The 25,581-nt window shown below is 50.5% G+C and overlaps 2 protein-coding genes across 3 annotated transcripts in view; both read left to right on the forward strand.

The window, feature by feature from the left end:
- Nucleotides 1-6,493, forward strand: part of TOP1 (DNA topoisomerase I) — a 103,188-nt gene extending 96,695 nt beyond the window's left edge. Inside the window, 1 exon segment of the mRNA NM_001266512.2 lies at nucleotides 6,477-6,493. The gene's annotated coding sequence lies outside the window, so the exon portion shown is untranslated.
- Nucleotides 6,494-9,886: 3,393 nt separating this feature from the next.
- PLCG1 (phospholipase C gamma 1) overlaps nucleotides 9,887-25,581 on the forward strand; it is a 38,887-nt gene continuing 23,192 nt past the window's right edge. For both annotated transcript variants that reach the window (XM_015149004.3, XM_015149005.3), the window contains exons 1-2: nucleotides 9,887-9,954; nucleotides 10,445-10,782. In XM_015149004.3, the coding sequence (XP_015004490.1) occupies nucleotides 10,566-10,782 (217 nt within the window). In that variant the 5' untranslated portion in view covers nucleotides 9,887-9,954; nucleotides 10,445-10,565. The remainder of the gene's footprint in view (nucleotides 9,955-10,444; nucleotides 10,783-25,581) is intronic.

Consider the following 25,581-nt stretch of genomic DNA (forward strand, 5'->3'; position numbering starts at 1 on the left):
GTTGAACAGGAAGTAATGCTTACCTCTCTGGCAAGGACGGTCCTTGCAAGTCTGAGGGCAGATGCTGGGCAACAAGATGCTGCTCAACACAACTGAGAAGGGCATCCCAGACGGTGGCAGCAGGCTTGGGAGACCAAAGCCAGAGAATGGGAAGCCGACCTGGCCACTGGGGATGAGAAAATAAGCTGAACAGGTAGGTGGGGGCTAGATGTAAAGGGCCTTGAAGGATGCCTGACCCCAGGAGTCAAGAGTAAACTTATCCCCTTGCCTAGTCCAGTAGGTTTTACTTCCAGCCACATCCAAGAACAGGCCAGATGGGCAGGGTCTGAGAAACCCTCCCATCAGGCCTTTCTATGATGCCCGAGTTCGGTGTGGGCAAAGGGCTTCCACATGCTACCCAAGCCAGATATCTGTGTGCTGACTTGGCTCCTCTCTTCTCTTACCTCACCTTCACCTCCCATCCCCCAAATCTGGCCAGCAAGTCCTGTCTGTCCATTCTCCCTGCCAAAAGCTGTCAAATTTCAGACCTCTGCTACATTAAAACATGAAAAAAAAAAAAAAACCTTCACAATCCTCAGCCCTTTCCAGGCACTACTTTCCCTTTTTTCCCAAACAAGCACCTGCAATGAGTCATCTACACCATCCAGCCATTCCCCCACCCACTGCAACTAGCTTCTGTCCCATGAGCCCACAATTCCTTCTCTTCACTCTGACCACTTATCACCAATGACTAAATGACCAAACCAATACATGGGCTCTCCATTCTGTGTCTTACTTAGGGTCTCTGTGGCACTGGACACTGTTGACCACTCCTTCCATCATTTTGAGGGTACAATGATTTTTAGTAACTTTGCTGAGTGGTGCAACTATTAACCATAAGTCAATTTTAGAACATTTTCATCTCCCTATAAGATCCTTCATGCTCACTTAGAGTTAATCCACATTACCACTCCCAGCCTCCACTAACCTTTCTAAATGTGCATTCTGAACATTTCATGTAAATGGAATCATTCAATATATGGCCACTCCCTTCTCTCTGGTTTTCATAATGCCAACCTCTCCTGATTTTCCTCCTGGTCCCTATCAGGCTTTTTCTGAGTCACCTCTTCTATCAGGCCCTAAGTGCCATGATTCTTATCTCAGCGTAGCTGATTTCATTTGCCCCTAAAGGTGATGACACCTCTTTCTCTCTAGCCTAGAGCCCTTTTCTAAGCTCCAGACTCACATTGTCAACTACACCTCTGCAGGGCATGTCCACGGGCACCTCAATCTCAGCATCTCTAGAACTGAGCTCAGTACCTACCACCCCAAGCCTGTTGGGCCTGGGCTTCACAGCTCAGGGAAGGGCACCAGATCCTCTGTCCCCCAACCCAGAAACTAAGGTGGCCACCATCCTTCACTCCTCTCATTTCCACACCTAGTAAATTACTCCAAAATCATCTCCTCAATACCATAAAATTTAATTTTTTTCTGAAAAAATTTTACTCCTTAGAAACTCCTCAAATAATGAGACACTGTCAACTTGTTTTGAACCAAAAAGCACTTTTTAGAGAAAACACATTACCCTGAAATGACCTCAGTCAGGCCAGTTTTGGATGCTTATAAGTAGTCCCCTGACAAAAATCAGTAAACAAGGAGACAAAGAAATTTAACACAGACTTAGTAGTTATTTTTCACAATCCCAAGAATTCCATTTAAACAAGCCTCTTAGAGATCACTAAATAGCAAAGCGTTTTTTAGATTTTATAATTGTACTGTGTGTGTTTTTGTTTTTTGTTTTTTTTTTTTTTTTGAGACGGAGTATAGCTCTGTCACCCAGGCTGGAGTGCAGTGGTGTGATCTTGGCTCATTGCAACCTCTGCCTCCTGGGTTCAAACCATTCTCCTGCCTCAGCCTCCTGCCACCACCCCCAGCTAATTTTTGTATTTTTCGTAGAGATGGGGTTTCACCATGTTGGCCAGGCTGGTCTCGAACTCCTGACCTTGTGATCTTCCCGCCTCAGCCTCCTAGAGTGCTGGGATTACAGCCATGAGCCACCGTGCCTGGCTGGCCCACACAAATGTTTTTAAAGGAGTCTTTTAGGCCAGGAGCAATAGCTCATGCCTGTAATCCCAGCAGTTTCGGAGGTCAAGGCAGAAAGATCACTTGAGCCTGGGAGCCCAAGGCTGCAATGAGCGAAGACTGTAACACTGCACTCCAGCTTAGGTGAGAGTGAGATTCTATCTACACACATATCTACACACATACACCACAGTCTTTTAGAAGAACTGAGATAGTAATGGATAACATGACAGAGTTGAGGTTTGGGTCAAAATAATATGGGAGGGGTTAGTGGGTAGAATTTGGCATGAAACAAGAGTGGCCACTAATTCATTATTGAAGCTAGATGATGGGTATGTGGGCATTCACTATACTACGCACTTAGACACATTTGAGATTTTTCTTTTTCTTTTTTTGAGACGGAGTCTTGCTCTGTTGCTCAGGCTGGAGTGCAGCGGCGCAATCTCGGCTCACTGCAACCTCTGCCTCCCAGGTTCAAACGATTCTCCTACCTTAGCCTCCTGAGTAGCTGGGATTACAGGCATGTGCCACTTATAATGCTAATTTTTTTGTATTTTTAGTAGAGACGGTTTCACCACGTTGGCCAGGCTGGTCTCGAACTCCTGACCTCAGGTGATCTGCCCACTTCAGCCTCCCAAAGTGCTGGGATTACAGGTGTGAGCCACTGCACCCGGCCCAGCCACCATACCTGGCCGAGATTTTTCTTTAAAAATGTCTTTTATTTAGACACAGGGTCTCACCTCTGTTGCCCAGGCCAGAGTACACTGGTGTGATCATAGCTCACTGCAGCCTTGAACTCCTGGGCTCAAACAATCCTCCCACTTCAACTTCCTGAAGAGCTGAGACTACAGGTGCATGCTACCATGCCCGGCTAATTTTTTTATTTTTATATTTTTAGAGACAAGGCCTCACTATGTTGCCCAGGCTGGTCTCCAACTCTCGGGGTCAAGCAATCTTCCTGTCTCAGCCTCCCCAGATGCTGATATTATAGGTGTGAGCTACTATGCCCAGCAGAGATATTTCATAACATGTTTAAAGCAATACAGTAACTGGTTATTTTGAAGATTATTAGTATATATCCATAGAGGAACTGAGGGGGAAAAAAGCAATATCTTAATGTTATACTAAAAGGTAATTATGCTTAGGTTACAATTTTCAGTGATAACATCACATACTAATTCAGAAAGTATTCTCTTTGCTGTAACATGGATGAATCTCAATAACATTATGCTGAACGTAGACACAATAGTACATACTGTATGATTCCATTTATGTGAAATTCCAGAATAGGCAAAACTAATCTGTAGTGACAGTCAGTGGTTGCTGGGTGGGGACGCAGGAGACTGACTGCAAAGGGGCACCAGGAAACATGTTGGGATGATGGAAATATTCTCTTTCTTGATTGGGTGGAGGTTACATGAGGGTATACATTTGTCAAAGCACAAATTTTACACTTAAAAATGGATGTATTTATATGTAAATTATTCCTCAACAAAAATTATTTTTTAAGTAAAAAAATTTTAAGTAAAAAATGTTGGCCGGGCACAGTGGCTCACGCCTGTAATCCCAACACTCTGGGAGGCCAAGGCTGGTGGATCACCTGAGGTCAGGAGTTCAAGACCACCCTGGCCATGGTGAAACGCTGTCTCTACTAAAAATACAAAAAATTGGCCGGGCACGGTGGCTCAAGCCTGTAATCCCAGCACTTTGGGAGGCCGAGACGGGTGGATCATGAGGTCAGGAGATCGAGACCATCCTGGCTAACATGGTGAAACCCCGTCTCTACTGAAAAATACAAAAAAACTAGCCGGGCGAGGTGGCGGGCGCCTGTAGTCCCAACTACTCGGGAAGCTGAGGCAGGAGAATGGCGTAAACCCGGGAGGCGGAGCTTGCAGTGAGCTGAGATCCGGCCACTGCACTCCAGCCTGGGAGACAGAGCAAGACTCCGTCTCAAAAAAAAAAAAAAAAAAAAAAGATACAAAAAATTAGCCGGGTGTGGTGGTGTGCACCTGTAATCCCAGCTACTCGGGAGGCTGAGGCAGGAGAATCGCTTGAACCTGGGAGGCAGAGGTTGCAGTGAGCCAAGATCGTGCCATTGTACTCCAGCCTGGGCAACAAGAGTGAAACTGTCTCAAAAAAAAAAAAAAAAAAGGTTGTTTGCTCTCTCTCAAACTTAGAAGGGAGGGAAAGTGATGATGTGCTTTGAGAGATTCTATTAGATGACTTAAAAACTGACTTATAGTGAAAATACAGAAATCCAAGATTTATATAAAGAGTTGAATATAATTTACTGAAAATGTGAGTGTGCGAAAAATCAATATTCATGAATCAACACATTGTTTTAAATATGTGACTTAAAGTATGTACATGTTAACTAAATAAACTATTATATGTGGACATTTGCATCTCTAAAAATGTTTATATTTTAGTTGCAAAAAATTAATAATAACCCACAAAACAACTTGGAGTGACCCTATCATGAAAATGAGTGTTTGCCTTGTATCTGGAGTGGCCACATCTCTTTCAGGCATACAGTTTCTCACTCTGCTCTATCTCCACAACACCAACAGGTCTCAATAAAGCCAAGTGTCCCTTCTCAGTGCTCCAGGGGACCCCATCATACTGAATTGTCATGGTCTGTTGGCATTTCTGTACCCACTGCTGGAGTGGGAACTTGTTCTGACTCAGCTTGCTGTCCTAGTGCTCTAGAGGATGCATCGGTGAAGTGTGTTGCAAGGAGGAGAGAGAAAAACAGAAAAATGCAGGTCTGCCCTGGCCTGGGCCAGTAGCTGGCAAGGGCTTTCCCCTTCTCTTCCTTTATTGCCATATGTCGCCTCAGTGATGCAATCACAGTGTCCCTGCCACCTTTCAGAAGAAGGTACATCTGCAGCCCAGCTGGAGAACCTCAACATCTGGGTCCCACTACAGGGGCCAATCAGCAGAGATACACCAAGGTCGATGGAGAGAGCAGTCCCTGGGAGCAGCTGAGCCAGGTGTGATTTTGCCTTGAGAGAAAACACGAGGCTCTTGAGGGACAGATAATACATCCCAGGTGAGGAGGAAAGCAGGTGGACATGACCTAAGAAGTGTGAGGCCTGACAACTAAGTTGGAGCCACAGACAGATTTGGGGGCCAGGGGTCAGGAGCCTAAACAGCAGGTTGTGGGTGGAGTTCAAGGTACACTGTTAGTTCTTAGGAATACTGGCTGTATGCTGAGGTGCAGGCTGGCTCACAAACCCAGAGGAGGGGCTGTTCAGATGTCTAACATGAGAAACTGACTAAAAATTAAAGAATGGTTTAGGTTGGGTGCAGTGGCTCACACCTGTAATCCCTTCACTTTGGGAGGCTGCGGCGGGTGGATCACCTGAGGTCAGAAGTCGAGACCAACCTGGCCAACATGATGAAACCCTGTCTCTACTAAAAATACAAAAAATTAGCTGGGCATGGTGGCACGTGCCTGTAATCCCAGCTACTCAGCAGGCTGGGGCAGGAGACTTGCTTGAACCCGGGAGGCGGGAGTTGCAGTGAACCAAGATCGTGCCACTGCACTCTGGCCTGGGCAATAAGAGTTAAAAAAAAAAAAAAAAAAAAAGAATGGTTTAAAGGAAAAGGACAATGTTCTACACGTGGATCAAATTAGACACTGCAAGACTATAAATCTGTTCCCTTCTAATGTGAAAAGGGCTTCACTGAGCTATACGCTATACTTGTATATTATGCCTTCGATATTCACTCAAAGCCATTACAAGGAACAAATGAAAATGGCATCAGTATTTGCTATTAATCAGTTGAGAACATTCTCCACTATTTCAATTAAATAAGTATCCAGGTGAGAAACTTCTTTTATAATTTAACCCCAGAATTTTTTTTTTACTCCAAAGAACCAGTTAACAGATAGAAAGTGTTATTGTTTTGGCTATCAGGAAGCTCAGCCATGTTTAATTCTCAATCACATCAGCTACGTTAACCCATAAACCATATTATCATCCTCCTCCTTATAATCTCATCTCCTATTTCTATATTTTGTTCTCTATTTTTAAGTACTCAAAGCTTTTTTTTAAAGGGCTGAAAAAGAATACATTTGTGGTAGGCATAGCAATGTGCCACCCAGATCCCCTTCAAGGAAGGACTTGTTGACCCAACTATTGGGAGAGCTGTCAGCAGAAAATCTTTAGCTGCCAGCCCCTCAAAGATCACCTTGGCTGCAGAGTGCCGTCTGGCCCAGGCTAGGCTCTTCCCAGGACATTACAACTCCTTTCCAGGCTAGTGCCAGACAAGAGATCCTGGGGGTTGGCTGAGACTGTCATCAGGCGTGCGTCTCCGTTTAGTTTGCCCTGTGCCCACTCCTGTTTCTTTCCAGTACCTCCCTGAGTGTTGATCCCAGGAGCACTCCCTAATAAACATGCTGCACACTAACCTGTCACAGAGTCCGCATCCAAAGAACCCAACCTGTGACAGCACTGAATCAAAAGAGACTCAGGAGGCTGAGGCAGGAGAACTGCTTGAACTTGGGAGACGGAGTTTGCAGTGAGCCGAGATTGCGCCATTGCACGCCAGCCTGGGCGACGAGAGAGAAACTCTGTCTCAAAAAAAAAAAAAAAAAGAAAATACATCAGGTAGGGGTATTTTACAAAGGAGAGAGGATATACAATAAAGTGTTCATACATACATGGGAAGCAAAACAGCACTGACTCTGGGGCCAGACTACCTGGGTTTCAATCCTGCCTTTTAGCTCTGTGCCTCAGTTTTTTCATCTGGAAAATGGGGGTAATAAGAGCACTTATAGGGCTGTAATGAGGAAGAAATGAGACAATGTGGATAAAGCAGTTCCATAGTGTTTACTATACACCAACCACTGTTCTAAGTGGTCATTTAATAAACAGCTGTGAGGCCAAACCCACAGGTCCCGAGGGGCAGCTGGGCTGGGACTCTCCCCAGACTCTGGGCACGGGCACAGGTACAGTGTAGGCCAAGGCATGCTGAAGCATGCATGCTCACAGAAATAGGCCTGAGCGGGCTAGCCTGGGTGACGTCACAGGCGTGTGCCTTGTGTGGGTGCTGGGCTGCTCCTCCCAGACAGCGCAGCTGCACGTATTGCCATTCACACCCACACACCCATATATATGCTGAGCTGGGGGAAGCCCACACAGACCACACCCTCTGCATGCCCTGTTTTTCCTGCACCTCCTTTGGTGGAAGCAGGCAACTGAGGCCTGGGATGCTGGCCCAGAAGTCCCAGGAGGAAATGGGCCCTGTTCTCTGATTACAGGCCTGGCAATGGGCTGAAAACTCAAGCTCTTGTTGGCAGGGATTTCTTGAGCCCCTGGAGGTCCAGCCCCAGAGGCAAAAGTAAAAGCAAGGAAGACTTACCCTGCACATTAGGAAGCTCCCCCAAAAAAATGGAGAAACAGATTTAAAAAGTGTATCGAGCCCACAGGCTGCCTTTGTCAGCATGGGAAGCTCAACGAGGGCTGCAGCACTTAGGAGGGTGCCTCCTGTAAAAAACAGAATCAGACAGCCAGAGAGGGGCCCCATTCAGCCCCTGCCCGCCTTCCTGGCCTCATCACTCCCTATCCCCTCCTCAGTTAGGAAACTCTAGCTTTGTAACCCTAAATTCAAACCTCTTCCTGGCCTCAGGGCCTTTGTACATGCTGTTACCTCTACTTGGAACGTATTTTTCTCCAACCCACCTTTAATAATTCACCTCGCCATTGACTCACTTCCTTTAGACCTCTGCTGCGGTCTGAAGAGATCTCGACCCAATGTTTTTCCTCCTAGCCCTCATCACAATTGTCTTTATGTAACAGAGTGTTTAATGTCTGAACTCCCGGAGAGCTGGCGCTGGGTCTCTCTTGTGCTCCTAACTCATGTTGTCAAGGCCCAACACAGGGAAGAGCAGGGTCCACAGAACTTTAAGCCTAAGCCAGTTCAAGCCACACTCTGTGAGCATTCACGTTCTGCTGGATTTCCCTGTGCCCTAGGCCAGCAGTGAGCATGCCTCCCCTCACCCATGCTGATTAACCAGAGCCTCCATGCCCACTGACTACTGACCACCAGGACTTACCTAAGCCAGTGGATCTCCTGTGAGGCAGAAAACTCATGGAGTCAGGTCGACTTGGTTCTAATTCCCACCTAGTTATGTTAGTTATGGGGCTTTGGGGCAAATTGTAGAACTTCTCTGAATCTGTTTCTCATCAGTAAACTGCAGACCATCATTCCTCATTAGAGGATAATTATGAGATCAGGTGTGACCACAGGTGCATGCCTTCAGCACAGGGTCTATGCCAGCTCCCTCCCGCCCACGTAAAGGCCTGCCACTAGGTGGCAGTCCATCTCAGCTACCCCACCGCTCCCTAGGCCAAAGAAGCTGGCTAGGACAAAGTGTCTCAAAGTCATGCTGAATTCTGAGCTTCTTAGGGGATGCACTTGAGGATATCAACGAAACACACAAGTTTCCACTACAGCAAGACAAAGTCAGAAGCAGCAGCCCCAGGTCACTATCCAGCTGAGTAGGTTGCCTGAGCACACACTCTTACATACTTACAAACTCTAGTCCTACTATCCCACAAATCCCAGGAAGCCTGGCTCTTTCTCTGGCATCAGCTGGAAGCTCTGTTGGGCTTCTCACCTCTGAAATGCAGTAAGTTGTCCTGCTGTGTCTGGCAGCCGACCCACTGCCTGGCTCAACATATCAGACTCCACTGCGACCGTTGGTGTCCTCAATTTTGGCGGTGCTGACAGCGGCAGATAGATTGCAGGGGTGAGTTTCAAGAATGGCTTCAGAAAGACGAAGAGTATGAATTATTCCATAACCAGAAAAAGGCCTTGTGGCTGGAGAATGGAGAGCGAAGGATCACTTGTGAGAGATGAAACTGGTGAGATGGGCAGGTCATATAGAACCTGCTAGGCCAAGCAGCGAGTGTGGATTTTAGGTGCAATAGGAATTCATGGAGGGTTCTAGGCTGGATGTAGGGGATCATTATTTAATTTCATTGTAAAGACTTAAAGCATGGAGAATAGATCCAGGCAAAACAAAAGTGAATAGTCTGGGTGACAGGAGATGGGGCCTTCAGCTTGTGGGTTCAGTGAACAGATCTTGATGGATTGGAGGTGAGGCAGAGGGAGCAAAGTTATCTGCAAGGTTTTTGGCCTTCCAACTTAGAGGAGTTTAGCGCCACGTTCTGAGAAAGTGAAGACTGGAAAGAACCGTTTGGGGAGGGAAGGTGAGCTGTCTAAGGTGGGGGGATGTGGCACATGCAGTGGGATGCTGGGGCCTGGAACGTAGGGGAGATGCAGGTTTCGAGTCATCGGTGCCTGTGTGGCGGGTAAAGCCAGGGGAAAGGTCAGGTCGCCTTGGGATCTGGCCTAGCACTGAGTGCAGAGGAAGAGAAGCTTCTGAGATCGAGAAGCAGCGGCCACAGGAGGAGGAGGAAAGTAAGGCGGGGAAAATCAAAGTTCAGGAGAGCATTTGCAGGAGGGGCGCCCGGGATCAGACTCCAGTCCCGCCGCGTGGAGACGGAGCGTACAGAGGCCCATGCGAAGGACAGACACAAAGGCCCTGGGAGCTGCAGGTCAGGCCGCTGGGCAGCGCGGCCGCGGACTTAACGCCCCTGCAAGGGGCTGGGGGGAACTCTCCGAACGAAAGGACCACTGAAGGCCACCCTGGCAGCAGAGGCGGAACAGACAGACGTGGGTCTGGCCGTCCCAAGAGCGGCCAGGGGCCAGCCCCGCGCTGCCGGGGGGCGGGACATGTCGGCTGTCCATCAGTGCCTGCGGCCAATCCGCAGGCGGCCCCGCCCCCGCCCCTCTCAGGAGAGGGCGCGCGGAGAACCCGCTGCCACCGCCGGTGTGAGGCGGCCCGGCCTGGCTCCCTTCGCCGGGAAGCCCGCCCAGGTAACTGGGTTTGGCCAGGCATGCCCGGAGGACGCGCCACCTCCTCGCGTCCCGTCCTGGTCGCTGCATGGGCGGTGTTCGGGACGCGGGGGCTGCGTCTGTGCGGGACCGCGGGCTGGCAGACGCCCGTGCGAGTACGCCTGACTGGCGCGCCGGCTGCGGGGCCTGCGGCCTGTGGGCGGGGCTGCCGTGCGTGACAGGGCCGCTCGTGGCCGCCGGGCTGTGTCCGGGGCTGCGTGAGAAAGCTCTGCGGGACTGAGGGCTGGGTGGGTCGACCGGGAACGGCGCGCGCTCCCGCCGCCATCGAGCCTCCGTCCCCGCCTGCGGCCTGTCTGGGGGTCGTGGGGCGCAGGCGCAGCGGGCCGGCGGGCGGGGGTCCTCCCCACGGGTGCGCGGGCGCCTTTGTTCCCGGCGCGCGAGCGGGGCGGGGCCTCAGGGCCGCCCCGCCCCGCCCTGCCGCGCTCAGGCCCCGCCCCGTGTCCGCCTGCAGGAGCAGCCGCCGGGTCCCGCTCGTCGGCCGCCTCAGCCTCAGCCCCAACCTCAGCCGGCGTCGTTGCGCCTGCTCCCGGGCCGTCCCGGCCTGTGCCGTCGCCGCCCCCAGCGTCGGAGCCATGGCGGGCGCCGCATCCCCCTGCGCCAACGGCTGCGGGCCCGGCGCGCCCTCGGACGCCGAGGTGCTGCACCTCTGCCGCAGCCTCGAGGTGGGCACCGTCATGACTTTGTTCTACTCCAAGAAGTCGCAGCGACCCGAGCGGAAGACCTTCCAGGTCAAGCTGGAGACGCGCCAGATCACGTGGAGCCGGGGCGCCGACAAGATAGAGGGGGCCAGTAAGTGCGCCCCCTTCCTGCTTGGGCCCGCCGCGCGCTAGGGTCGTGGGAGCCCGGCCCAACTGCCTGCGCCCCGGCCGGCCGCCCCAGCGACTTGGGCAAACTTTCGGGCCTTCCCCCACCCCCTCGGGGCCCCGCCCCCGCTTCGTCTCGGGTGGTCACTGGGGGCGGGGGGCATCCGGGTCCTCGGTCACCTGACAGGACACCCCCTCCCCCAGCTGGGGGGAGTTACTGTTCCTGGAGCTTTGCCCTGAGGCCTAAAAATCCTCGCGGGCTGGAGATCTGCGGTGCGGGCATCGGGCCCCCCCAGACCCTGGGAGTGGTGGTGGCATCGTTGAGGGGAGCTAAGGCAGCGGCCCCAACCCAGCACGGGAACCTGGGGCCTGACCAGACGGTCCCCGCCCACCACTCTTTTTCCAGAAAGAGCAGTCTGTGAAACTCTCCGGGCCCCCAGGCTGGGCTCTTGGTTGCAAAGGAACCTTTGGGTTCCCTAAGTAGAACTTAGGCAGATGTTGGGTAGGGCTGGTCTTGGAGCAGAGCCGGGCCTACTCATCTCCCTCTGGGGGAGAGGGAGGAAGGTGGTCTTGTTTGGTTTGGAGAAGCCTGAGAGAAGGCAGTGGCTGTTTTTTTTGTTTTTGTTTTGTTTTGTTTTGTTTTTAATGCTACTTTTGTCCCAAAGCTGAGTTTTGGAAGCCTATGTGGGTGGGCAGACACTCAGTGCCAGAACAGGGACTCCCCTTGCCCTGGGAAGCACGTTCCCAGAAGATGGGCCCCATAAAGGCCTGCCCCAGCGCCTTGGAGTCAGGTACTCTTCTCAGGAGTGCAGCTAGTTTGGAGTCTAGCCCTTTGTCCTCTGTCCGGTGGCTTCAGGGAGCGGGAGCGGCTTCTCTTGGTTTCCTGCCTTTTCGCCTTCCCAGGCCTGAGCTTGGCTGCTTTTGTGCTGGTCTGTAGTGGGAGGAGGGAGTTGGGGGATTTTGAAAAACCCCAGATCTTTGAGAGTTGTTCCACTTAGCGCGTGCCTGTGCTGTGGTCGGATGGGCACTCTGCTTTGCCACTCCATTCCCCCGCCTCTCAGTGTGAAGAGATGGTGTGTCTGCAACTCCAGACTAGGTTGCTTCTTGCAGGGACCCCCGGAGACTGGGGTTAGAGAGACCCGGGCTCAGAACCAGGTCTGTGTGAAGGAGGGGGATCAGGAAGTGACACCCCAAAGGGGGGGTCCCACAAACCTTCTTGGGTATGGTGTGCATGTGTGTAGATGGTTGAGGAGATTGGGAGGAAGGAAGGTCTTGTGGTGAGGCAGCCAGCCATCCTCAGCTACAAACTCCAGATCTGACACAGATCTAACGCAGCTGCTCAACTTAGAAATGGCAGCCGCCTTCCTCAGTGCCCCCACTGACCCTGTCAGCCACTGGGAGAATATTTTAGTGACTTGAGAGCCTGTGGATTCCAAAGTAGAGGAAGGATGGGCACTGCAAAGAGCTGAGATAATCCTGGGAACGTCACTCAGGCATCAGACTCCAGGCATGGTCCCCTTCCTTGCTCCCTATGCTGTGTTGAGTTGGTGGCACTGGCTGAAAGTTCTCAAGAGATCTCCTGGGTAACAGACTGCATTTTAAACCATGCATATTAGCAGGCAATAAATGTAGCACAGTGGTTGATGGCAAGTCTGGATTTGAAGCCCATATATTTGTTGTATGTTTCCCAGCCAGTTACTTACCTTCTCTGAGTCTTGATTTCCTCATCTGTAAAATGGGGGTAGTAATATATCCACTATATATGGTTGCTCCAGGATCAAATGAGACAATTCATGTAAAAATATCTAGCATTGTCTGACACATAAATGTTTAATAAATGTGAGCTGTTATTAGTAATAACATTAACAATAGACCATGGCTGCCCTTCAAGACCCTCAACTGGGAATGGTGAGGGGGTGAGGTGTGGCTGGAGGTAAGGGTGAAGGTGCAGGAAGGGAGGAGGATGGTGACCAAATTCACATTTCACTTAGACTGCTACTCAGAAAAAGGCAGGAAACGGTTTTGTTTTGCCTCAACCCATGTGCCCACTCACCCACCCACCATGTAAAACAGTGTTTCTTTAGAGAAAGTGTTTGGAGTTGTGCACATTTGACTCCTGGGTGTAACCTTTCTTGTTCGTAAGTTGGGGCCTGAACAGAAAAGGGGTGCAGAGAGGGCATGATCTATCATGCCTCAGGTCTTTGGGGGATGGAGGCAGGCACACAGAGGACCTGATAACCCCCTACCCAGCAGTGAGCAGGTGGGTCAGCCAGAGGTGTACACATTCAGTGATCTCATCAGTTAGCTAGGATTTGACAGGCCTGGAGGGTAGGCAAAGGATGTAGGAGGACCCTGGGTCTTGGATTTTGGGGACTCAAATTGAAAGGAGCCTGGATGAAAAGTCTGGTTGATGCCTGTGTGTTCAGACTTTACTAATGGAGGCTTCCACTGAAGCCTGCCCTGTTTCTGTCCATTCATGGGCTCTCCTTGTTGGTAGGTTCTGATTCCTGCGGCCTCTGAGGAGGTTGGACTGCCAGCCGGGTTTTCTGCCACCTGGACTCTTGCCCAAGTGCCTCAAGTATCTGGCCTTTCCTGCTGACCCTACCAGGGTACCAGCAGTGCCTGAAGCCCGGCCAAAGAGAGAGACACTGTGCTACCTTCAGGGTGTCGGTGGACCTGAGGGAGAGACAGTGTGGTTTAAGGAGCACTCATATGTAAGACCTATTTCTGCCCTGACTCTGTGCCCTCTCGCGTCAGCACTTGTGAAATGGAGCTGACACCTGCTGATTTCTAGGGTGGTCATTTGGCTCAAAGGCGGGGTGGGGAAGTGCTTAGGTGTTGACAAGTTTGGTTGTCCTGGTGGTATGACAGGAACCAGGTTGGTGTTTGGCCTTTTATGTTGCAGATACTGACATAAATGAATAAAATTCAGTTACGTAGAGTTCCAGCTGAGTGCTATCGAGACCTTTCGTCCCATTTTACAGATGAGGAAATGGAAATGGAGAATCGTTTGTGCCCAAGGTGTTGTAAGTGTCAGTGTGTGCCAGGGCCTCAGCTGGGGCCAGCTCACTAGTCAGTGGCTGACTAGCAACCCCAAGACCATGTTCCCTGTGATCTACGTGGCTCCTCTGTGAGACACCTTTGTGCTCAGGCCGTGCATTACAGGGCAAAGACCGCTTTGGCTTTGGTATCCCAAGACAGCCTCAGCCTCTCTAGGCTCTGGCTCCACACTTTTTCTTCTGGTGTCTTCTGAGTTGAGATGGTTCAGACTCGTGTTTAATGAGGTTGTCCATTTGAGGGTCTTTGTGGGCCCAGTAAACACTGGTGTAGACACTGGAGGTACTCTGTGAATACTGACTGAGCATGTCCTTGGGGACTTCTGGGGCCTAATCTTCTGTCTTTGGCTGATTCTTCACTAGATACTTTTCTAGATGCCAGGCCCTCTCAGGTAAATGAATATGGGTGCTTGCTTTTAGGGAAACGAAAACAGGCAATGACAATTGTGAGCAGTACCTTTGATGAAGAGGGTGAGGGTGGCGGAAGAAAACAGCTAACCGCCTTGATGAGGCAGGTGGGCTCAGAAGGGAGGTAGTAGTGGAACCAGCTGGCTGGGGCTTGACCCCTGTGGCTGGGGAGCAGACCACACCAGGAGGTCTGCTCCGAGGGCTAGGCCCACAGCACGGGAGAGGGCAAGGCCCAGGCCGGTGTCATCAAGGGTTTTCTTTGTACTGGCTGTTACTCCCAGTGGGAGAGGGGCAAGAGCACATGTCCGGATCTCCAGAGCTAGCCATCCCTGCCTGTGTGTTTCCTGTCTGAATGTAGTTTTTTCCAAGGGAAGTCAGACCTTTTAGTGTTTCCTCAGCACCCCAGGCTTGCCCTGATGTGTGGGTTTCCAGGCCCCCCGCCCAGCTGGGATCCTCTGTTTCCTGTGAACCTAGGAAAAGGGCCTGCTTCACAGATAACTGGAGGAGCTGAGCACACCCAGTCCTGGGACCCACAACACCTCCAGCTTCTCTCCGGACTCTGCGTGTATGTGTACATAGATGCACAGGATTCAGTTGGAGTTTAGAGATCTTGACTACCAGCTTTGCTCTGGGTAGCTTCTTGGAATGAGGCACATTTATTAATATTTGCAATAAGTATTATTATACCTCCAATTCACCCAGTGCTAGGCAGCAAGGATTCAAAAGTTTATTGAGACATGGTTTGTGCCATTGAGGAACTCTTGGAATAGACAGATGTAGAGGCATGTGATTATAACCCTGTGTGTTACATGCCATAATATAAAAGCCTCTGCCAAGAACTGTGAGGAGCTCTGCCAGGAAGGCATTAAAGGAGAGGTGACCTTTGAGGTGGGCCTTGAATTACGGAGGCACCTGCCTGTGCCGAGGCTGAGGAACTGGGAATCACTCCGTGCAGGGGTAGGGAACAGAGTTGGTGTGGTAGAGAGGAGGCTGGGACTGGTTGGAGACAGCTGTAGCCCTGGCGTGCCGTGCCCAGCAGATTACACTCAGTTCTGGAGGCAGCGGGAGTCAGCAGAGGCTGTAGTGGGACTGACTTGCCTCTGTCTGGGAGACCACAGTGGCAGTGGTTTGTCAGGCAGGTGTTGGGGAGGGAGGCCAGTGAGCTCCTCCAGTTTGCAGGAGAGAACTGATGAGGGCCCAGATAAGACCTTCTTGCTGAGGCAGGGTGGGGATGCCATGGTGGTGGATGGGAGAAGGGCTGGGTCTTGAGGGGTGAGACAGAGCTTAGTAGTTAAGCATTTGGGCCCTAGACTTTGCTTGAATTAAAATCCTGTTGTGCAGCTTACTTGCTCTGTGACCTTAAAGCATGTGGCTTTACCTCTCTGGGCTGCTTATCTGTAAAAGGGATAGTATCAAATGGCATTTATTTTATAAGGTTTTTGTGAGGATTTGATGAGAACCTGTATAAAGTGCTTAGCATGATGTGTGGCACAGTGTAAGTGCTTACTACGTAGGAACCCTGACAGGACAGAGATGAGGATTAAGTTCCCAGGAGGACCTAGTGGGGAGAAGAGCGAATGCACCTGTTGTCCTAAGGGACTGGTGCCTGGCCACCAAGCCCTTTGATTCAGAGGCAAGGAGGCCTGCCCATCCTCTCTTGCAGCTCTCAGCAATCCCTCTATTGTCAGGGCTCTTTCCCACTGCTGGTTTTGCGGGGAGACACGGCAGTTGGCTGGAAGCAGCTGCTTTGGGTGGTAACCCTTTCTGTGGAGTGAAGGTATGATATTGTCCTATTTCTAAGTGCCTAGCCCAGGACGCTATCTGGAGAGACCTTGTCTTCCAGGAAGTGCTCTAATGCCACAGCCTTGATGTGGTAGGGCCTGCCTCTGCTGTCACTGTTCTGTGTCAGTCTCCGTTAACTCACAGCATCTCTTCTCACTCTGTGCCTTTTCCTGTGGGACGTTGCTTCAAGGAGACCACAGATGATAAGTTGGAGGGAGGGAGTGAGGCCTGAGATTGCAAAGGCCTGATATTAGAAGACTGATTTTTTCCCCTTTCCACTTGCTTTGTTAGAACTAGAGAAGTCGCTGCAGACTTTGAGGAGAGTCGTAGGAGAGATGGGTGTGGGACAGGAGGATGGGAATGTTCTGGTGCCCCTTGTAGAGCGCCTTGTTTAGAGGAGCATGGGAACAGTGCCTCCTTGGAGGGAATCTCGCAGAGCAGCATGTTTACAGGTGGCAAGACTCAAGGTGGAGCCATGGGTGAGGATTGGCTTCGGGCTGCCGTTGACCATATCGTCCCACCTTGCTGGTAATTGAGCTTAAGTGCCTGGAGATTTGTGGCTAGAGCTGGTCAGATTTGGGTTCAGGTCTCAGCTCTTACTGTGACCTTGGGCAGATTACTTTTCCCTGTCTGAAACTGATCTTTAGCTGTAAAAGTAATTTCTTCTCACAGAGCTGTATATTAATAATAAGGGAGATTGTATGTCAGAGTAAGAGATTTTATGTGAAAAGTACCCAGCACAACATTTGTCACTTAGTGACCACTTAACAGTATTCATTTCCTTTACTCTCACCTTCGTTAACTACAGAGCTCCAATTCTCCACCACTGAGCTCGGCCACAAGTGGCTGCTCCAACAACCTGGGCTAGGAGTCTGTTTCCTGCTCGCTTTCTGTGTTCCTTCCCTGAGTCTGTACACAGAGAACTGGGGCATCAAAAAACTCGGGAATTTGAACAGTATATTGGGAGTTCATGGAACATTTTCTCACCTGTTGTATTGTTTGAACTTCCCAGTAGCTCCATGAATCCATGGAGGACAGGAGTTACTATCTCTCTCTTACAGAGGAAAAAACCAACGTCCTGAGGGTAAGGTCACATAGCAAGTTCGTGGTAGATCCTAGGATTTCTGATTCCTGCTATAGTATTCAGTTTATTCTCCCATTCTGGTGCAAGTGACAATAAGATGGACTGTTCTATAGGAACAGAGGGTTATTTTTTTTGTTTTGTTTTTCTTCCCTCTGGCCACATGTGTTTGACCAGCCTAGGCTTCCATCTGTGGACAAGCTGGACTTATTGCCTCAATTTCAAAACCCGTCCTGCACTCATCCTTGCCACAACCCTGGTGTCGAGATGCTTGGCCCACCCAGACCTTTCCCACACTCGTACATGGAGGTGAATGTAGCCGCTGTTTGGGAACGGGGTACAGAAGAGCCTCACCCTCTTGACTTGCTGGTTCGTGGTGACACTTCGAACATGGGAACCTGGGGCTCCGTGCCCCAATGTCCTGAGAAGGGCTTTGCCAGGATTCTCTATGACAACTCAAGAGCGTGCATTCATTCATATGCTCCTTAATTTGTCATACATTTATTGTGGGCCTTGCTACTGTGTTTTGGGCATGTTGAGTTAGATGTGATTACTCCAGCCTCTGACTTGTTCATGGTGGCAGTAGATCTCTAGCCTGGTTTGTGTTTCATCTCACCATAGCTACTCTCCTTAAAAAAACAAAAAAACTAGCTTTCTTGGGCCTCAGTGGCTCATTGAATAAGTGAGACACTACTTGTGCTTCCCTGGCTTTAGACTCTGGCATTTGCTAACTGTGCCAAGCACTGTGGAGACCAGAAGTAGACATAAGGTTAGGGTAGATACAGCCAGAAAGGAGATAAATAGCCAGACAGATAAAATACTTATAAGATTCGGTGAGTTCTATGAAGGAAATAAGCAAGAGGCTGCTCTGTCAGGGTAGGTGAGGGTGTGCTGTGCTAACAAATGGTGCCCACATATCAATGGCTGGCAACAAGGAATGTTAATTTCCCCTATTTGCTATGTGTGCTGACCTACACCACCATCCCTGGAGAGTGGCCTCAGTGATTCTGGGTGAGGCCTCTAGCACAGAGCCTGAACACCCTGGGTAAACTAGGCTGGAGAGGGATTTGGAGTATGGAGGTTTAGAAGGAATTAATTTCTATGACTTAGGATGCATGTGGTGGGTGTGGCTTTGCTGTTACAGAGTAGAGTGCTGCCTGTGTGGGTCAAGAGACTGCCTTGGCTGACATCTTTGAAATAGGTATCTTTGTGTGGCCCTCGCCTAATTGTTATCTCTCTGCCATAGCCGCCCCCCCTTCCCCACTGACCCATGCCCCTACTTGAGCTGCCTGCTTAGCCTACTCTGTTGTGGCCACAGTATCCTGCTGCCACCCAGAGTTTGAGTTTCTCGCTACTTCTGCCACTCATCACAGCTGCTTCCCAGAGCTTTGCTGGGTGTGCTGGAGTCTCCAGAGAAAGTGGGGAATATGGGTGCCAAGAGACCTCTGGTGGGTGTTTTCAGCCCCTAGAGAGTAGAGAAAGAAGTGTGAGAAGGGGTTCGTCCCCGAATATTCTGTATTTTCGGGGAAGAAGCAGTGGGGACAGTGGAGTTGGTTGCCTTAAGAGAGGCTATGGTCCCAAGAGATGGGACTTGGAGAGTCTCTACTTGCATTCCTGGCTAAGCCCTTAATATTCTCCCACCCCTCCTTGCAAGACTAGTTCCTTTTGAGGTAGTGCTTGGCTAGCTTTTGAGAGGCTGCAGTGGCTGTGTGCCCAGGCTTAAGTCCTAGCTTTCTCCCCACTCTTTACCTCCTAGGAACCGGGCCCATCCTGGGGGAGGCAGGGAGGAGCTCCTTTTTATAGTCCACATGTAGGCTTTGTGTATAGGCCCTGCTGCTTCCTTCCGGCCCTGGCCCTTCCTGGTGTTGGCCGGTGGCCCTGGCTTCAGCAAGACTCAGGATGCAGAGTAAACGGGGCGGGGCGTGCTCCTGCAGAAGACTGGCATCCCTTTTTACTGAGCCCAGGCCTGGCACAGAGGAGGCTGGAGTTGGGAAGCAAGAAAAGGAGGTGACCCAGTCCTTGATCCTGAGAAGCTTGTGATCTGGACCATGCAGAAAACCACTAATGCCCAGGGCTGGCAGGAGACAGCTGTGCCTAAAGTGCTGTAGGCTGAGCCTGAGGGCCAAGACGGCATCGCCTTTCTCCCTGTAGTAGCCCATCCTACCCACTGGGGTCCCTCCACCTGCCAGCTGGCAGACAGGTGTTGGGTAAAGGATCTGTACAAAGGCTGTGAGGGGCCTGGGTGCAAGGCAGCAAGGCTTGGGTATGGTGGAGAGTGGGCGGTCTCACTGATGTTCTGAGCCCTGACAGTGAACAGCTGGCCAGACTGGTGAGGGGTTGGGCCATGGCGAGTTTGGCCACTTGTTTGTGTGTGTTTAGTTCTTCCTCGGCACAGGTGGGGAGTTCACTTTGGGGTTGGCTTCCTGTTTTCTTGGACACCTGGGGATATGGTTGAGTTAAAATGTCCTGAGGGAAATGATTGTTGAGGGCATGGGCCTGGGTCATAGTGTCCTTGGCTTGGCCTTGCCCGTGGTAGGAGTCGGGTATTGACCACACTGGGTTCTGGCTCTGTAGGTATGGGTGTGTGCTGGGAGAATTCCAACCCCACCTTGACTTCAGCCTAAGACCCAGAGAGTGTGGGCCTGAGTTCACAGGGTGACTAACCCTAGGAAGGAGTGAAGGAGAGCTCTAGTTGGCCATAGGTTCCACAGGTTTCTCAACTTATCAGGAGGTGAGCTAAGGAATACAACTCCATTCCCTCAGTTGGGAGGTTGGGCAGCAATGGGGGCAGGGGTGATGGTCCTTCTCTGAGGCGCTGAAGACCCACTTTATGGTCACTCCGTCCTGCCTGATAGTCCACCAGCTGTTTGGAGGCAGCTTCCCTCTTTCTGCCCTAGTCACTTCCTCCCCCTTCAACAGTAATTGAGTATAATGTGCTTGTGTTAGCTTGTTCATCCTAACTAGGACTGTGGGCTTTTCTTGGGAGTTCTTAGCATATCCACCAAGGAGGTTAGAAAAGGTAACATGTCACTTTGTTAAGAGTTTTGCTGAGGGCCTTTTGAGGCCAGCAGTGAAACACAGAGCATTCCCTCTAGTGAGAACAGAATGTCTGTTGCCAGACTGATTCCAAGAGGATGGCCTGGTTCTGGCCTGAGAACTGGTCTACACTGGAAGCATGAAGCTCCATACAATCATGTGTGCTAGTAAAGGTTGGGAAAGCAGCTGTCCTAAGCAGGTAAAACCATAGGGTATTCAACTTCAACTTGGGAGAAAGAAATCCAAGGCAGCCGTCTCTCTCAATAGGGGAGATGAGTTCAAAGAATTTAAGCTGGGCTGGGCACGGTAGCCCACACCCGTAATCCCAGCACTTTGGGAGGCTGAGGCAGGTGGATCACGAGGTCAGGAGCTCAAGACCAGCCTGGCCAAGGTGGTGAAACCCCATCTCTACTAAAAATACAAAAATTAGCCAGGCGTGGTGGCGGGTGCCTGTAACCCAGCTACTCGGGAAGCTGAGGCAGGATAATTGCTTGAACCCAGGAGGAAGAGGTTGTAATGAGCCAAGATCGCACCACTGCACTCTAGCCTGGGCGACAGAGCGAGACTCTGTCTCTTAAAAAAAAAAAAAAAAAGAATTTAAGCTGGGCTTTCTGGGCAGGCAGTGAGTGAATGAGAGATCCCTGGCACCTTGGAGTGAGGTCAGAGACTAGATCACTCACTGGGGCCCTGTTTCCCAGGAAGCAAAAAGGGGACAGGAGAGTGGCTTGGCTTGGGCTGGCATGGCCCAAAGGGAGTGCAGCCAGATGCTGTGGCAGCTGGGTCAAGCAGCTCTAAAACAGGAGAGCCTAGTGGGTTCTGCTGAATGAAGCAGGATGTCTCAGCAAGCAGGCCTCTGACCTGATGACTTCCAGTCATTATTTAGAATGTCTCCAACCCCACAGATTTACTCTGTTGGAGGCTTAAGAACTAAACCCACATTTACCGTCCAAGAGGTGGCAGTAACACAGAAATCAAAGAGGCAGAAGCCAAGGTTGGGGTGGTGAGACATCATGAGGTTCAGGGAGTGGCAGAGGGGAAGGCCTCTATTCTCCCTCTCCCACTCATCTCCCTACCGCAGCCCCTATTGCTCTGACACTTCCTCCACCACTATGAGTCCTAGGCCCCTATTGTTTCCTTCTAGGAGGGAGACCCCAGATTTTTATTTCTTCTCCCAACCCATTCCATTTCCTCTCCCTTGTGAGAGGGCTCTGCACAGACAGGGCAGCAGAGAGAAACTTGGAGATATGCTGGGCTGTGGTCAGTAGGGCCTCATTTATCTAGTGAGCAGGAACAGGTTGTATAGCAGTGATGCTTTCATTACATTTTTCTTGAATAAGGTCCCCAAAACCTTATTAAGTTTCTGGTAGGCATGGGGCATTGAAGATGACAGACATGGTGCAGTCTCTCAAGAAGTTTGCACTCTAGTAGAGAAGACAATCAGACAGCCTTAAAATACATGTATGGCTACTACTGTAATGAATACTGTGAAGCAGGAGTGCGCCACGCAACCTGGAGTCCTCTCCATCCTCCCCTTCTGTCTGTGCTGGCCCTGCTTGGCCACTTCCAACAAGGATTCTGAGGCATTACAGAGCACACGTCTAGGGTACAGGCAGTCTTGGCTTTGAAGTATTGTTGGCTTTGCCACTCACCAACTGCCACCTTAGGTAAGTGAATTAACCTCTTTGTGCTCAGTTTCCTCACTCGGGAATCGGGGATCCTCATACCTACTTCATAGTGTTATTTGCAAGGATAAAATATAAGGCAGTTTTTAATCCTTGTAAGGCAATCTTATCGAGAGCTTTACACAGTGTCTATGCAAAGTAAATATGCAAGAAATGAGTGTTAGGATGCCAGATGCTGCTGTTGCTCATCGTCTCTTCCCAGCCAGAAGAGGTAGTAACTACTTCATCCTCTACTTCTCAGCTTCTCATAGTATTTGTCTGTGGACTCTAACGTAAGGTATCTAGCATAATACTCATATCTAATTTTTCTTTCCACATTCAAGCTCCTTGAGGTAGTTGTATTCCAAGTACCTAGTTTAATGTCTCTCATGTAGGTGCTCAGAATATATGGTTAATTTTGAATAATAAAGCCAGTAGGACTTGTCAGAGGGCTGGAATGAGGGTTGGTGAGAGAGAAGGAGATGCGAAGGATCAGTCTGAAGTTTGGAGTTTGGGTACCTGTTTGAATGGTGATGCTTTTAGCTGACCCAGGGGGTATGGCAGGAGGCCTGAGTTCTGGTGAGAGAAGACAGTGTTTGGTTTTGAGGGGTTGCCTTTGAGGTGTTTCAAGATAAAAGAGTGGAGATAGCAAGTAGGCAGCTGAATTGAAGGATCTGAAGCTTAAGAGGAGAGGACTAGGCTAGAGACCTGTTTGTGAATTATCTGTATATAGGAGGTAATTAAGGGTGTGGGCATGGCTGACACTGATGAGGAAGAAGGCAGAGCACTGGAAGAGAGTACCTTGGCCTGAGCCTTGACCAAGGCCATTGCTAAATGCAGGTAAGCCTGTAGCTCACAAAGAATCATGACAACCAGGCAAGGTTGTGCAGGAGAAATCAAGGGCAGAGCTTCAAGGGGACAGGGTGTGATCACCCGTGTTGATTGCTCTGAGGGATCAGGAAGGAGGATCATAGATAAGTGACTGATGGGTCAGGCACGGTTCTTCATGCCTGTAATCCCAGCTCTTTGGGAGGCCAAGACCGGCGAGTCATTTGAGCCCAGGAGTTCAAGAACAGCCTGGGCAACATGGCAAAACACCATATCTGCAAAAAATATAATTAGCCTCGTGTCCTGGTTTGCCTGTAGTCCCAGCTATGCGAGAGGCCCAGGTGGGAGGATCATCTGCATCTGGGGAGGTAGAGGCTACAGTGAGCCCTGGTGGTACCACTGCACTCCAGCCTGGACAACAGAGTGACTTGTGGGCCAGGCATGGTGGCTTACACCTGTAATCCCAGCACTTTGGGAGGCTGAGGTGAGAGGATCACTTGAGGCCAGGAGTTCGAGGCAAGCTTGGGCAACATAGCGAGACCTCACGTCTATAAAATATAAAGAAAAAATTTAAAAGTAACTTATACCTAGTGCTCTGGTTCTCCAAGTAGCCTGAGTATACTATGTGGGGGAGCAATTTGTGAGGGACTGTTTTTGTCCTGGGCATTCCTGAGACATGGCCCTGGTGGGTCCCCAGTCTCTCTCCTGTAGCCAGGAGCCTGGCATACACAGGCTATCTAGAAAGAACTTAGGCAGCATCAGTCTGCAAGGGAGGCAGAGTTTGGAGCACACTAAACTACTGACCCAGAAGGCTGACCCATGACTGCCTGGAGAATCTTCTGGGCTTGTGCAGAAAAGTTGGGGAAAGCCACTTTTCCCTACTGTGGCAGTCAAGGTTGGTATGGACCATCTTCCCTCCCTTCTCATCCATGATTCTCTGAATGCCCTGTTTGTGAAACGTAGTGGACTCCTGCACCTCTGTCTTGTTTTCCATGAACCCCTCTGCCCAATGTGTGCTTGTCAGCCCTCCAGACCTACCTTTTACAGAGCACTCCAAGACTTTGCTACACACACACTCGGCTCCACAGACACGTCCCTGTTCTGCTTTTTGCATTACCTCATAGTTATCTGCTTCCCCATCTGTTTCCTCCATCAGGCAGGGGTTTTCTCAAAGGCAGGAACTCAAATGCCTTATTGATCTCTGTTTCCCTAGGACCCAGCCCAGGGCCTGACATGGAGTAGATAGATGCCTGATAAATATTTGATCAGATGATGGAATGACTGAATAAGCCAAATAGATCACTGTTGAGTGCTCTTCCAGCTTTGATTTATCTGGGTGGGACCTCCTTTCCCTTCCTTCCTTTAGATTCTGTTAATACCTCTGAAATAGGTAAGATTAATTTAGAGTCCTAGGGAAGAGGGCTGCCTGCCTGGATGGTACAAAGGCTGGCTATGGCTGCTCTGTGTGTCTCTGTATACCCAGTGTCGGGGATAGCAGCTGCTGTGGGGACACTGCAGAGTGTCCCAGTTCTGCCATGACTCACCATATGACCATGACAAGACCCTTTGGACCCTCTGTTTCCTCATTGTTTCAAAGAGATTTGTCTAGAATCTAGACGAAGCTTGTCCAACTCGCTGCCCACGGGTCTGGTTTGAAGGCAACTGCTGCACAGGAATGGGAAGGACAGTAAGCCCCACCCACCATCGCCTTCCTTCCCTTTGCCATATAACCCTGTGACCCCGCAAGTCCCTGAACCCAGATCCTTGTTTGTAAAATGGAAATGGATAGCTACCCACCCTTCCACTTTGGCCTTCCTTTGGTGGCAGCCAGATGTGCTCAGGGAAACCTCAGATTTGTGAGTAGGTTTCTACTGGGAGGCAGAAGGAGAAATATTATAGTCTCAGGAAGAGAGAGGAATGAGAGGGAGAGAAGAACTCTCACTCTTTCCACAGGCTTTGGGCATACACAGCCAGCTTGGGAATTGCTGACCATCCTGTGGCCTGGCTACTACTGCATCAGGCTTTCTTCCCACCTGTGTCCAGGTTCTGTCTTTGTCTCTTCTTTGGCTACCTCCATCCTTTTCCTTCAGAGCTGCAAAAACCTTGCCAAAGCCGTATAGTCCTGATGGTGCAGAGCCCCTGTGCCTCTGGCTCCTGTGAAGGGGGATCTGTAGTGCAGTGTCTGCCCTGCCCCACAGGGAGTTGTATAGGAACTTGAGGAGGGGTGACTGAGGTAGGGGGCCAGAAGTGGCCCAAATGATAGTCACTTCTGCTGGAACTTTTCTTTGTCCATCTTTCAGCATCCTCTGGTGGAGAAGGCTTAGCTCCATTAATGCTCTCCTAGGTCCGGGCTGTGTATTTTCTTTGGTACGGGAGTGGGGAACTGGGAGGGGCTCATCTGTTTGCCACATGCTACATGTGGAGAGGGTGATTGGTGAGAGGTCATTTTGGAGAAGATCTACACACCTCTTCTGATCCCCGGGACCACTCTCCTGAATCTCCTGGTGGTCTTGGCTTAGGGCCCAGCAGGGCGTGAGTGCTCAGCATCCTGCTGCTTTTACTGTTCTGTTTTTCCCAAAGCTCTGTTGGCTTCCCATGGTTCCCACTGGCTATAGGAATCTTTGTGTAGGGACCTCCCAGTGTTTCCAGACTGTACTGGCACCCAGGGGTCACATTGCCCTCAACTGTGCCTGCTCCTTCTTTTTCTGTTCCCATTGTTACCTCACTGACCACTGCATTTTCAGTATTTGTTGTAGCCCCACAGCCTCTGTGGCCCACTGTGCCACCTCTTCCAGGAAGCCATCCTTGATACCATCTTTCTGGTACCATGTTTGAGCATCTGTGGCCTTTGCTGCCTGTTAGATAATTAGCTCTGGAATCTAACTCCCATGTGTTTACTCCTGCTCTTAAGTACTCTAAACATTTTGAGGCCT

This window comes from Macaca mulatta, chromosome 10 (genome assembly GCF_049350105.2).
Source record: "Macaca mulatta isolate MMU2019108-1 chromosome 10, T2T-MMU8v2.0, whole genome shotgun sequence".
Taxonomy (NCBI): domain Eukaryota; kingdom Metazoa; phylum Chordata; class Mammalia; order Primates; family Cercopithecidae; genus Macaca; species Macaca mulatta.